This window comes from Diadema antillarum, unplaced genomic scaffold (genome assembly GCF_040938485.1).
Source record: "Diadema antillarum isolate AM-2024a unplaced genomic scaffold, OU_Dant_1.0 seq00000694_RagTag, whole genome shotgun sequence".
NCBI classification, from domain to species: domain Eukaryota; kingdom Metazoa; phylum Echinodermata; class Echinoidea; order Diadematoida; family Diadematidae; genus Diadema; species Diadema antillarum.
This window is the reverse complement of record NW_027271599.1, coordinates 570,001-584,572: the sequence shown is the minus strand read 5'-3', so window position 1 is coordinate 584,572 and position 14,572 is coordinate 570,001. Positions and strand designations below refer to the sequence as shown.

The following is a 14,572-nucleotide window of genomic DNA, read 5'->3' as shown; positions in this document are numbered from 1 at the left end:
ATCGCGTTGCGAAGATATTGCGCGAAACGTCGAGGAGGGGGGCGGATTCCGCCCCCCCCCCAGCCTGATTAGGGTTAAAATAAGAGATCTACAAGTAGAGACACACTGCTGTTAACATTGCACACTGCTGCTTACCACATCCAAATTCTACCCTACAGACTTTTGCAACTGATTGACAAATTGCCCTGCATCGACGGAAGAATTTCATGAAGACAGACTTTTGTAAAGATTACAAAATTGGAAGTTGACCTGGCAAAACAAAGTTGCAGTAACCTAGTGGAGAAGATCCTTACAGATTCAAGGGCTGCCTTGACCACTTTGTCCTCAAGGTTCTGTTGAATGTGGATGTCCACCTCGTCTAGAATGAATTCATCGGACGTGAGGTCGAGAACACCAAGGTTTAGCTCTGCCACGGCATCCTCAGTCTGCAAGGAGTACGTGTTGAGAAATGGTTGGTAAAATGTTCGTAACGACATTTGCAAAGACTGCTTTTGATTGAAATAAATTCCCTAACCAAATGAATGAGTTGTGGCATTGACCCTACATAGATAGACATCTATGAAGATTATCATTTACTGTACAATCAGATATTTTTGCACATGTAACCTTTCACACTCTGCTGGGTAAGATGAATTTCACATGTTTTTGATAGCAATGAATCATGACATTAATTAGCATGGTACATATAGCTACCAAAAATATTTGCATGCTTTTTCTGTATTTCCGCGCTCGTTTTTGATCAAGCGAAATGTACAAAAAATATCACTGTGCAAAATGTTCAAATTTTACAGTATGCTCCTCTACTGAAACATAAATTCAAATACCATGACATGGAGTTCTATTATTTCCAGAACTTGACTGTGCCCCGTCCACCGTCTCACGTCCCTTGTTCAAGCCACATACCTAATGGTAAGTGTTAAATTACACGCTTCCTTATCAATTTTCTATCAGAGTGCTTCACCACTCGGAAATTAACCTCCATGCCTCAATCCGAAAGAAGAAGCGTTATATAACTATGCTGCTGGAATGGCCACCGTTGATTGTGGAAACAGAATGCACCAAACCCTTGGCCTCGAGTTGGAAAGTAAGATCTTCGAAAAGACTTGTAGTGAAAAGATACAATCATTCATGGCAAGATCACATAAAGTGAGAAGAATAACAAAAATAAGAAGGAATTGTAACCATTTTTAGAAAATAAAGCTGTCTAGAGATGTAAGAAAATGTAGGTCATTGTCATGGTGTTGCAGAGATTCTACTCAATGATCATACATTTATTGACTTATTCATTTATTGCCCATTTTTGCAAAATCTCCCCTTCTCCCCAATGAGATTTAGTTTCTCCCACCCTGTCACAATTCACATGCGTAGAATGATAATACCGTTAGCAAAGGAAAGTATTTATAACAAAAATTCAACATATTTTCATTTTTCACGCATAATAATAACAGAGCACTTGACTTGACTCTCTCAGATTCAGAAGGCAGGAGGAATAATATTACCCTAAACATACATGTCAGTAGCGAATCAAGGGAATGTGTAGAATATTCTAACGTCAATTACCGTATAGTCGCCACGTGTGTGTATTTCCTATGCATTCCAGGGGTGGCGAACTAACGATAGGCACTGAATTAGTTCGCCGCCCATAGCGTGCCACATATTATTAGCACGTGTGTTATACACACACAAATTTCAATGTAGGATGCATTGTCCATCATCGCGTTTGAAAAACTGTGTAAATCTGCCACCTGAAATTCATTCGAAATCAAAAACATTCTCGCATCAAAAATGGTTATGTCACCTGTTAGTGCTACAATTGGTAAAATACAGTGTACATTTGGATTACAATTTTATGTGTGTTTATGGAGGAAAAAGTTGAATTAGGAATGTCTTTTGAGAGCGATGAAAATCCATCGCCCCAGCGGCCCAGCTTATCTCCAGTCGCAGCGCGCATTACATGCAATGTGAACGTCTGGCAACTTTCACCGTGGCAACTTCATGGTAATTGACGTTAATTCTTGTTTTCAATCAATTCAAAAAATGAAATTATGCAAAATTCTCTTTATCATATTTTCCTTTATAGGACTAGACCCATAATCCTTCTAAACATGTGACATCATACATTTTGTGTATGATTGAGGGTACCACCTATCATCACCCTAAGGATCTGTAGCTTGTTTATTCCAAAAGTCGTGACGTGACGGTGTTCGTGACCGTCTCGTTGATTCTGAATCTCCATTTTAAAATCATAGCGCAATTTTAGTGTGTGCGTTCCATTTTCTTCGCGCAGCTTAAAAGGGTACCTTACAATCGGCACCCCCTCCCTCCATAGGTAATACACATGAATTTCACAGCCATGCGTCGTTACTGAGCGGATGTGTAATTGAAACGTGTTGAGTATAACATACCTTGGATGTGGGTGTAAAGTTAGACTTAACTTATTTGCCCCTCTGTGTCGTCATGACATTAATAACTTTTAGTTAGGCGCTGTGCAGTATAACATGAACAAAAAAATATCCCATCGGGATTGTATTTGTTCTTGTCTTGACTCCAGAACCTCTCTAGGTTGGACTTGAAACTATTCACGGATGGGCTGTCAACTACAAATGATGGCAACTTATTCCACTCACTAATAACTCTTTGAGAGAAAGAGCACTGTCTCACTTTGGACTTTTTTGTTTCTTCAGTATCTTAAATTTATGACCACGCGTCCTTCCTCCAACTGAGAACTCAAAAAACTCTGAAGACTTCATATCATCAATCCCATTCACAATCTTAAATTTAAAGATCTGTATCATATCAGCTCTATGCCATAGTATTAAATATGCCAATGAAGGCAATTTCAAGTGTTTAAGTCTTGCTTCATATTAAACTCAATAAAGGTCTGAGTGGACGTATCATTCTGGTAGCTCGACGCTGTACATTCTCTACTTTTACAACATTCTTCTTTCAATGAGGATGCCACACTGACGAACAATATTCTAATGTCGGTCTACGGTCTAACAATACAGACTTGTACAGTTGATTAAATCCTTTCTCATTGAAAGTAGAAAATGTACGATTGATAATTCCATGGTTTGTTAGTTTGTGAGTTTGATTTTCGTTTCTTCATTTTTATTGTTTTCATAGCAAATGGCACTTAATCCCACGCATACATTTCGTTCTATACGCAAACAGCCATGATACGCAGGGTGCCGATGTCAAGGTACCATGCCGATAGGTGGTACCCTTACCATACACTGTAGTAGTAGAACCTAGTGGTCTTCTCATCCAGCAGCGACTGGACAGAAACTGAAAATTCATAACTTTTGATTGATGTCAAATTGTCTGATTTTCCTTAAACTTTGTTGGTGATGTGCTCAACTTCTCCTGAAAATGATAAGTTTACTACTGTGCTGCATTCACTCAACACACTTCCCTCTCCTTGAACTGAATCAAAGGTGGACTTCTTGTCCGTGGAATAAAACTTGTAAATTAATTTTTATATTAAGCATGCATCTCTTAGTCTTATCACATGATTCAGTAGATTTAGCCCATCGAGAGTTGCCATCCCTCCATAGCTCCAGCCACTGAGGAATTATTCTGCGCAACGTAATACTAGTGTCTAGTATAAGAAAGGCGGCCTATAAGAAAAATAAACACGCCCACTTGGCTTTCCCCCATATCCCACACGTCCATATTACGTAACCCCTCGCCAGCGCCTTAGACCTTACATACATGTGTACGATAGGGTGGGACTATCAAATTAAATCCGCCAATCTGTTGCACGTAGATATAGACATGACTCCAGTTCACTGTAATATCCCTTCCAGCCTCGAAAGTACATTACTATACACATAAAATGACTCTACATTTCTATAATGACAATACCTCGGAATTTTGTGGAACACTTTCATCCCAGAAAGGATTATCGGGCTCCTCATCAAAAGGATTTGTAGACATTTGTCTCTCAGTACTAGTGGTCGCAGCCATATTGGCAGCTGATTTATTGAAGAAACGTTTCTTTACACGTTTTATGATTGGCTAGGATGTAACAGCTTTCCAGCAGTGGACCAATCAAATACCCTGTAAAATAGAAACTCTTGCTGCGATCTTTTTACGTTCACACTGCGAAGATGGTAAACGACGATTTTTTTATGTGGAATGATATCTACAAATATCTTTATAAATGTTGATGATCGAAATAAGATTAAGTTCACATTATGTATATGAACTTGGCTTCTATACTGTATCGAATTTATTTATTTCTCATCGTGTACGATAGCCCTTATATTTTGCGGAATATTTAAGGGGGAGTACGTGGATCGTACTCGTCCTTCGAACGGACACAAATACCTTGCAAGATCAAGAGACGCGACTGTTCGATGTTTATTGAACACCTAATGGGCCCTAGGTCAAATAATTACAAGACGCCTAGCCGAGACCACAAATTATTAAATACAGTAGACTAGTCTAGTAGATCTAGAACTAGGCTAATTTGCGGAACATTACTGTAATCTAACTGACATTAATGTGATGTGATGTAGCAACACCATGAATGACACCGCCGCCGCCGATACTGCCGTGATCATGGCGATGAAGAATCTATTCCGTATCGCGGATTCCTCCTACGCGAGATGAGTCCATCGATCTCCCATTGCATTATGCTAACACTAACCATCAAACTTTGTAGAGTAAATTTATCTGCTCTTGTCGAAACTTACAAATCATGGATTAGTTGCCTCCAACATTTTCTTATACATAATAGTCTAGACTAGTCTAGTAACTGCGTCAGTAAGCGACCGTGCAGCCGTTTGCGGCAGGTATGGTTGGGGCACCACCTATCGACAGGGCACCTTCCCATCGACACCCTGCGTATCATGGCTGTTTGCGTATAGAACAAAAAAGTACGCGCGGGATTAAGTGTCATTAGCTATAAAAACAATAAAAACGAAGAAACGAAAATCAAACTCAAACAAACCAAGCTAAAAATTACACATCCGATCAGTAACGACGCATGGCTGTGAAATTCACGTGTATTACCTATGGCCTGTGAAATTCACGTGTATACCTATGGAGGAGAGGGGGTGTCGATCGCAAGGTTCCCTTTTTAGCTGCGCGAAGAAAACGGAACGCACGCACTAAAATTGCGCTATTTTAAAACGGAGATTCATAATCAACGAGACGGTCACGACATTCAAAACTGCAGTATTTATGGCATATTTGAGGTAAGAATTAGGCGGATTTGTATTATATTTTTAGAATAAACAAGCTACAGATCCTTAGGGTGTCGATACGTGGTACCCCCAACCCTACAACATACACGGTAATATAGAGTAAAATATCCCGTTTGCGGCAGTTTAAGCATTGTTAAGGGTTTTTCCAACTTGTAAACAAATCAGGCAAATTATTTTCAACCATTTCATATATCATAGACAAGATTATTCATTAACGCAATTGTTTTCGTAAAAGAAATTTACCATTGACCGACGCAGTTTTCATGATTTACCAAGGCAAAACCCGGCACAATTTTCGCCGATAAGGGCGATATGCGACGTAGTATTTCTGCTTGCGGCACGATGTACAATCCCTATGCAATACGCGCGTGCTCCGCGATCTTTAGCTGAACGCCTTCACATGTCTCGCGAACATTGCGTAAGCGCCAATTCCCATTGCGAAAGCACGTGAAAATAGCGGGCGCACATGCATTGGCCGCAAACAAGATCGCAATTCTGGCGGTGTTGTTGATGTCTTTCTCGTGTTTTTCTCATTTTTTTTCGATGGTAACATCCACTTTCCGAAAAAAATGGCGGCCCACATCGGCTCGCGAAAGTTCTATTTTACGTGAGGATATGTTTTCAAAATCCATGAACATCGAGAAAACGACAAAAAATCAAGTTTCTTGGACCATTGTTTCTTAACTGTTATGTTAAGAAGTACCGAAAATTTCATTTTGGATGCGATATGTTGTCATTTAGGTGAGAAAATTTCACTTTCGTCAGAGATCGTGCCCATTTTATCGGTTGGTTTTTGTTGATTGCTAGTGTGTTAGTATATGTGTAGTGTGCATGTAACAGTGCAATGCAGTGTTTAGCGGTATATTACCGTGTATGTTGTACCTGCCGCGAACGGCTGCACGACCGCTTACTGACGCAGTTACTCTACATGTACCGCTAAACATAACTGCGACCAGCCCCAACACGCAGTGTTGGGGCTGCGCATTGTAGCAGACATGATCATGACAGGCGAAGTATAGCGCCTAAAAATCAATATGAAATCGCAAAAATTCCGCAATATGAAGACTTACAGGTGAAGATGTAATGTTGAAGACTGACTGCGTTCAACTTTTGGTTCTGGTAATAGTCCCTTTCTGCTCGGTTTGATGAGTTAAATGCGACTCGGTCGAGAGGAACTCGGGAGAACTACATCTTATACAGTAAATGGATTTGAGATTTGTGCGCATGCGCTGGCCATCAAGTCGTGTAGCTTTGTGGCAAGGCCTTATCATACTGTTGGCAAACCCTCTCGCTGTATATTGCGTTGCTTTCTGGGTGGGTGCGCGTGCGCACGCCTTGTCAGAAGGCTAAACGCATTGCGACTCCGCCAGCACATGAATATTTACGTGCGCAGTGTACTGCATACTGATTTCGAAAATGGTGAATGGGATGGGGAGCTACATGTAGGACTACGGACCCGTATATGGCCGTGAAAAAAACGTTTTTTCAAGATCATTGGACCAATGTGAACAAGAACAAGGTGAACGAAGGGTATTAATTAGATAAGAATCTTATGTATACTATAAAAGTACGTTTTTTCCTCGTGATATTCGAAACCTACGGAGGTGCGAAAATCTGTGACAGACTGTGTATGTTTTTCAAGCTTACCGATATAGCACTCTATTGACTCAGGACGCTCCCACAGTGTGTAACTGTGTATACAGAGCGTCCCGGGGTTACGCTAAACACAGCATTGCACTGTTACATGCACACTACACATATAGTCGGGTATCCTATTACCGAACGCGTACTTTGTCAATGGAGCGCGTACAACAACTCGAATACGCATTCATTGCACTATGCGCTATTATCTCACAGGGGAAGCCAGTGCCGAAAATTGCTAAACCTCAGCAAAAAACAAAACAAAACGTAACTTACCTCAAATTTACGTAACAATTGCTAAAATTTCGATGTTCGTTGTCCTGCGTTGATAAACATTGACCGAAAATACAATGTACCATTTTCCCCATACAGAGGGCGCACGTTCGGTAATACAATACGATTTGCGTCGGTAAAAAGAGACAAATTTTGTGGAAGGGTTATTTGAAATACGGATTTTTTCTAGAAGTTGGCTTATTTTTCAAGTATTTTCGTTACAGCTAAAGTCATCAGCATTTCAATTATCTATAAGGATATTTTTGGCTGAATTATTGCATAATGTTGCCCGTTTGGACCAATAAAACAAAAATCGTTCGGTAATAGGATACACCTCCATACTACCACACTAGCAATCAACAAAAACCAACCGATAAAATAGGCATGATCTCTGACGAAAGTGAAATTTTCTCACCTAAATGACAACATATCGCATCCAAAATAAAATTTTCGGTAGGGGCAAGCATGGTGTCACCGGACACCATGGTATTACCGGACACGCACATTTTTGCGTACTAATGACATTCTGTACGCGCGAGACTTCGTAGATTAGCCTCACAGAACTTTGTGTGGACCGAAATCGCAAAAAACGCCAAAAAATGTAAAAACACGAAAAAATTCACATTTTACCTCAAATTTATAGTTGAGTGACCCGCACCTCGTTTATAGTTAATATTTATGCATGTTTGAATCACATTTCGCGACTGAAATTCTATGAAATCCCACTCACATACAGGAAAAATGCTGAAGATTCTATTAGAACCAAAAGTTCACTGATCAATATCAGAAAAATTGTAGCTATCGTCCTCAAACGCGAACGATGCGGAATAGTTGTGCGCTAAGGGGCACGCAACTCATCATCCGCGCGTGCAGCTCCCATAGACAAAGCACGTATACTCTAACCAGTTGTCGATTTCTCACAAGGATTTGTTGCGTGAACTGTTCGAAATGGTCAAGACAGACATTTTACTGTAAAATACGAAATTTGAGCTTCATTTGCAGATTTTTTTGTGTGTCATCCGCTCGGTGAGAATGTGTACGGTGATTTGTGGGATGAATTGTGATTCTGGTGCAAGGATTAGGTGCGAAAGACCTCGATTATTCGATTACGAAAATAGCGTCCGGTAATACAATGCGATTTTACGCCGCGCAAAAAGCCACTATTTTTAGAGGGGTATGTTCGAAGCATATTTTTTAAAAACTGGAACGAAGAAATGACGTAAGTTTGCTGAATTCGGAATTTCCATGAGTCTGTGAATAAGTGGTGTTGTTTTTAGCCGAAATTTCATTCTATGAGTACAGAATTCAAAGCCACAAAGAAAAGCGTCCGGTAATAGGATGTTCCACCCTACTTCTTAACATAACAGTTAAGAAACAATGGTCCTCATGTAAAATAGAACTTTCGCAAGCCGATGTGGGCCGCCATTTTTTTCGGAAAGTGGATGTTACCATCGAAAAAAGATGAGAAAAACACAAGAAAGACATCAACAACACCGCCAGAATTGCGATCTTGTTTGCGGCCAATGCATGTGCGCCCGCTATTTTCACGTGCTTTCGCAATGGGAATTGGCGCTTACGCAATGTTCGCGAGACATGTGAAGGCGTTCAGCTGAAGATCGCGGAGCACGCGCGTATTACATAGGGATTGTACATCGTGCCGCAAGCAGAAATACTGTACGTCGCATATCGCCCTTATCGGCAAAAATTGTGCCGGGTTTTGCCCTGGTAAATCATGAAAACTGCGTTGGTCAGTGGTAAATTTCTTCTATGAAAACAATTGCGTTAATGAATAATCTTGTCTTTTATATGTGAAATGGTTGAAAATAATTTGCCTGATTTGTTTACAAGTTGGAAAAACCCTTAACAATGCTTAAACTGCCGCAAACGGGATATTTTACTCTAGACTACATGTAAACTAAGGCCCTAAAACTAGGCGTAGCTAGTCTAGACTGATCTAGAAAAGACAGACGTTCTACATAACGTCGCCAGTGCAGTGGCAGTGCAGTGTAAAAAATCTTGGGATGCAGTGCAGTGCATGCAATATGCCATTGCCCATGGCAGTGCAGTGCAGTGATCAACCAAGCCTGCTATGCAGTCACTAGATTTTAGAAACTCAAATTATGTAAGTGTTGTGTCATGACATTGATCATGTTGATAATGATAGTATTGTTTAGTAAGATGATGAGCGCTAGTACGTTTGTCTAGTTTCTATACTTTCCCACCTCCTTGTCAAATCTTCAGTTTCAAACATGCACAAACTCGCCCTAATTTTTCAGTCACCAAAGACAAAGTTGAATAGAAATTTCTAAGTTTCAACACTTTTACAAGTGTCCGAAAATCGTTGGAAAATCTTGATGGCTTGAAATATGCTGCTCTGTACACAGCCATCGGCACAGTACGAATATGTTCGCGCTGAAGGATGATCCTTTGGTCTGAATGTAGCGATCACAGCTGCTTTTTCTATGGTGTCTTTGAAAAACTGGAATTTGTTTTTCCCTTTTCCTCGCCCAAGTCTTGCAGTAGCAGTTGTAGCATCTATACAAAGCGGTTCAGCGTTTGCGCATGTGGGTGCCACCACATATCTTTCTCTTTCTTTTCTATTTTTTTTTTTCATTTTCAGGTAGGCCTAACTGATCTATTCGTAAATTTCCCTTTTCTTCCCATTAATCACTTCCTGGGTTTCCTCATGTTTTACTTTCTCAATTTCCTATTTAATCTTACTTTCTGTCTAGTAATTCTTCTTTATTTCCTTCATTGATTTTCTTTCCCTCCAACTACCTTTCCTTTCCGTCTTTTCCAATATCTTTTATGTGTCGTTCTGGTGTATCATTTTCTCTATTTCCTTTTCAACCTGAAAATTCTTTCTTCCCGTCCTATTCATCTTTGCTTTCATCCAGTTTCAATTAATCTCTAATTCTATTATTCTCCCTGCCTTCAGTGTTGTAGTGCTTTTTTTTCAATTTTCATTTTTTCTTTGCTTTCCTCTCTTCTTTTCAAACACAATCACATCTCCCTTGCTTTCCTTTATAATGCATATTTCTCTTTCTCTTTCCTGCCATTACCTTTTGTTTGTATTTCAAGTGTACTCTTTATTTTGTAGACCATTTGTTTCATTTTTTCCCAGGTTTAACTTTTTAGTATCTTTTCTTTCATTTCCTTTTCCCCCTTTTCTTTTATATTCTCAGCCTTTTCCTTTATTGTCCCCGCCGAACGAGTTCGAGCAGGGGACTATGAAACGGGCTCCGTACGTGTGTGTGTCCGTGTGTCCGTCCGTCCGTCCGTCCGTCCGTGTGTCCGTGTGTGCGTCCGTGTGTGATCAAAATCTTCAATTTGCTACTTCTCTGTCATTTATGAGCCAATTTTGATTCTGTTTGCTTTATATGATAGCACTACATGGGAGCTTTGAAACTTCTACACAGAATTTCAGTCGTGACCTTTGACCTTGACCTTTGACCTATATTGTACATTTTGCTACAAAATGCTACTCCTTCGCCATTTCTAACCCGATTTCGATTCCGTTTGCTTTATATGATGGCACTAGGTGAGGGCTTCAAAACTTCTACACAGAATTTTGACCTTTGACTTCTTTGACCTTTGACCTTGATTTTTGACCTATATTGTACATTTTGCTACAAAATGCTACTCCTTCTCCATTTCTAACCCGATTTCGATTCCGTTTGCTTTATGTGATGGCACTAGGTGAGGGCATCAAAACTTCTACACAGAATTTTGACCTTTGCCTTCTTTGACCTTTGACCTTGATTTTTGACCTATATTGTACATTTTGCTACAAAATGCTACTCCTTCGCCATTTCTAACCCGATTTCGATTCCGTTTGCTTTATGTGATGGCACTAGGTGAGGGCTTCAAAACTTCTACACAGAATTTTGACCTTTGCCTTCTTTGACCTTTGACCTTGATTTTTGACCTATATTGTACATTTTGCTACAAAATGCTACTCCTTCGCCATTTCTAACCCGATTTCGATTCCGTTTGCTTTATGTGATGGCACTAGGTGAGGGCTTCAAAACTTCTACACAGAATTTTGACCTTTGCCTTCTTTGACCTTTGACCTTGATTTTTGACCTGTATTGTACATTGGCTACAAAATGCTACTCCTTCGCCATTTCTAACCCGATTTCGATTCCGTTTGCTTTATGTGATGGCACTAGGTGAGGGCTTCAAAACTTTACACAGAATTTTGACCTTTGACTTCTTTGACCTTTGACCTTGATTTTTGACCTGTATTGTACATTGGCTATAAAATGCTACTCCTTCGCCATTTCTAACCCGATTTCGATTCCGTTTGCTTTATGTGATGGCACTAGGTGAGGGCTTCAAAACTTTTACACAGAATTTTGACCTTTGACTTCTTTGACCTTTGATCTTGATTTTTTACCTATATTGCACATTTTGCTACAAAATGCTACTTTCGGCGGGGACATATATTACGCACCGCGTAATTTCTACTTTTCCTTGTATTCTTTCACCCTTGTCTTATGACCACATTTTTCACAATCTTCTTTCATTCACACACACACATACACACACACACACACACACAAAACAGGAACAACCCTTACCTCAATCAATCACTACTGCAACTCGGTACAAGCTGAGAGAAAGGCGGAAAAAAGTATTATCTTTTTAAAGATACCATAGAAGAACCTGCTCTGATCGCTATGAGATTGCTCCATTCAGATCAATCATTGCGCTCACTGCAGTGCTACCTTGAACATAATATACACTTTATACCATGCTGCGCTGTCTGCTCCTGTGCAATGCTGTTATTTGCAGTGAACTAGCTGCAATTGCCATATATTCTTACAAGTGTAAAAGTGTAAAAACGGTCAAAATTCCATTTCCTCTGGTCCTGAGTCACACTCAGATGCAAATATTTGTGGCCTTTTGATATTCAGAGTGAGTTTGTGCTTGTTTGGAGATCAATTGACGAAGAGGTGCGAAAGTACACTAGAACCAAGTTGATGTCCTGTTTTAAAAGATTAAGCAAGCCACTCAAAATTTGACCGTGACTTTAAAGGACAAGTTCACCTTCATAAACATAAGGATTGAGAGAATGTAGCAATATTAGTAGAACACATCAGTGAAAGTTTGAGGAAAATCAGACAATCCGTTCAAAAGTTATGAATTTTTGAAGTTTTTGTGCAGTAACCGCTGGATGAGAAGACTACTGCAGTGTATGTATAACTTAGATGTCACGTGCGTACAACAATATAAGGAAAATATAAAGAGAATTTCACTAAATTCCATCTTTTGACAAAAGTACACATTCCCCTGACTCGTTACCGAAAAATGTTACGGGTAATATTATTCCTCCCGCCTTTAGAAAGAGGCAAGTCAAGTGCTCTTTTATTATGCGAAAAAAGTGAAAATATGTTGAATTTTCTTTTACATTTTCTTTATACTGTTGTACGCATATGACTCACAAGCTGTAGTAGTCTCCTCATCCAGCGGTTCCAACGCAAAAATTTTAAAAATTCATAACTTTTGCATCGATTGTCCAATTTTCCTCAAACTTTCACTGATGTGTTCTACTATTATTGTTGCATTCTATCAATCCTTATGTTTATGAAGGTGAACTTGTCCTTTAAGTCTTCCAAAATGCAACCACCGATGTTTGACTACCTAGACCAATTATCCTGGTTATGCCATGGGGCCTATAGTGTAGGTCTACATATATATACAAACACTCGCAACTTACCAGTTCCTCTTTTTTTTTTTTCTTTGCTTTATTCATTTTATTTTGGTCAAGCTTTACACTGTCTAGTGAGTGACTGACAGTGATCATTGCTCTATGATAAACAAGCTTCTGTTTTCTCTCTTCTCTTTGTCACCCAGCCGGCTCTCGTTCTCCCAGAAAAGTTTCAGCACATCTTGCGTGTGCTGAACACCAACATTGATGGCAGACGGAAAATCATGTATGCCCTGACAGCAATCAAGGTAAGCATGTAACGTGAAAGGGCCTTCGTCTTTCTGGTTTCAATGCTGTAGTTTAATAGCAATGGTTTTCTCCCTATAAGACACATAGCAATTTTCTAAAGATACACTGGTAGGATCATTGTCAGCAAATTTTGTATAACATGTATAGGGGTGGGGAAGGATGTTGATATGAACACCCGACTCATTTCATATTTTGTCTGCATAAGAGATACATGATTATATTGGCACATAATACAGATTACATTGATAACATTACTTACAAGATCACAACATGGGCCAATTTACAAAATTTACATCTTAAGTATTATTTTGGTATGGCTCAGTTTCCATAACTTTCTGGACTTCACACAAGATCAGAGCCCTGAATAAAGAAGCTGTTGTGAGCAGGTAATTGAAGATTTTCATCAACTTTGTGTTTTACTTTCTCTGCAGGGTGTTGGTCGGCGATATGCCAACATCTGCTGTCGCAAGGCTGATGTCGATGTGACAAAGAGGGCAGGAGAGCTGTCTGAGGAAGAGGTAAGAAAGTTTTCCCTCTTGGTTTGTCCAGGTGCACTAAAAACAGCATGTTGCCATGTCTTCTGGCTGTCATGTTTTTCATGGATGATCATGAATTCAAACAGGCATACAGTTAATACAGCATATTTACGTTGATGTAGGGCAATTTGTCAATCAATTGTAATATAATACAGTACCCCCCCCCCTCCCCATTATAACAAACATGGTTATGATGAAATTTTGTTACGATATAAAATTATAGGTTGTAAAATTGTCATCTATAGATATTTATTCATGAATAGCTGGAGTCGGCTGTATTGTCAATGCCATATATTTTGCAAATGGGGTTAGTTAGACCATTATGTGAATGGTTGAATTAGCAGTTGAGGATTATGGTGACAGAACTAGAAATGCATGTTCTCTCTTTTCAGGAGAAAAGTGAGTGATTTCCCACCTTTGTGACAACATGATAATTATATTAAATTTGTGTTACAAGGGGCTTTTTTTTTAACACTGTCGGGTTAACTTTTGTAGTTCGCCGTAACAGAAATACAGTAGTTACTGAAATATACTGCATAAAACTACAGTAAGTGATTCTCATCTGCAAAAGGATTTCAGCCTCAAACTTGATGGGTACAGTGCACTCCCAGTATAATGAACATGGTGATTGATAATGAAATTCCGGTTACAACGAAGTAAAATTTCAGGCTGCAAAAACTATCCGCTCTATGATTTTTATTGTTTAATTGTTCAGTTAAAATGAAATTTCAATGTAGCGAAAGAAAGCTGCTGGTCTCGGGGGCTTTGTTGTAATGGGAGTCCACTGTACAGATAAAGATCGAGAAAGAATGTGTCATTCTTCTCCCCGTCAGTGCTTTAGTAGTCTTTCCGCTTTATTATTGTTTCAATCTTCATCTCCACTGCTGACCCCCTCCAGGTTGAGAAGCTGATGACGATCCTGCAGAACCCACGCCAGTACAAGATCC

At 39.6% G+C, this 14,572-nt stretch overlaps 2 protein-coding genes across 2 annotated transcripts in view; one reads left to right on the top strand and one right to left on the bottom strand.

Annotated features, from left to right (window-relative positions):
* The window catches only part of LOC139737533 (vacuolar protein sorting-associated protein 52 homolog), an 87,733-nt gene extending 83,764 nt beyond the window's left edge, over positions 1 to 3,969 (bottom strand). The window contains exons 1-2 of the mRNA XM_071648206.1: positions 3,868 to 3,969; positions 294 to 425 (exon numbers count right to left, since the gene is read on the bottom strand). Coding sequence (XP_071504307.1) covers positions 294 to 425; positions 3,868 to 3,969 — 234 coding nt within the window. The remainder of the gene's footprint in view (positions 1 to 293; positions 426 to 3,867) is intronic.
* A 127-nt stretch (positions 3,970 to 4,096) lies between these two features.
* The window catches only part of LOC139737531 (small ribosomal subunit protein uS13), an 11,402-nt gene continuing 926 nt past the window's right edge, over positions 4,097 to 14,572 (top strand). The window contains exons 1-4 of the mRNA XM_071648204.1: positions 4,097 to 4,115; positions 12,987 to 13,088; positions 13,521 to 13,607; positions 14,524 to 14,572. The exon at positions 14,524 to 14,572 is cut by the window's right edge and continues 145 nt beyond it. Of these exons, the coding sequence (XP_071504305.1) occupies positions 4,113 to 4,115; positions 12,987 to 13,088; positions 13,521 to 13,607; positions 14,524 to 14,572 (241 nt within the window). The 5' untranslated portion in view covers positions 4,097 to 4,112. The remainder of the gene's footprint in view (positions 4,116 to 12,986; positions 13,089 to 13,520; positions 13,608 to 14,523) is intronic.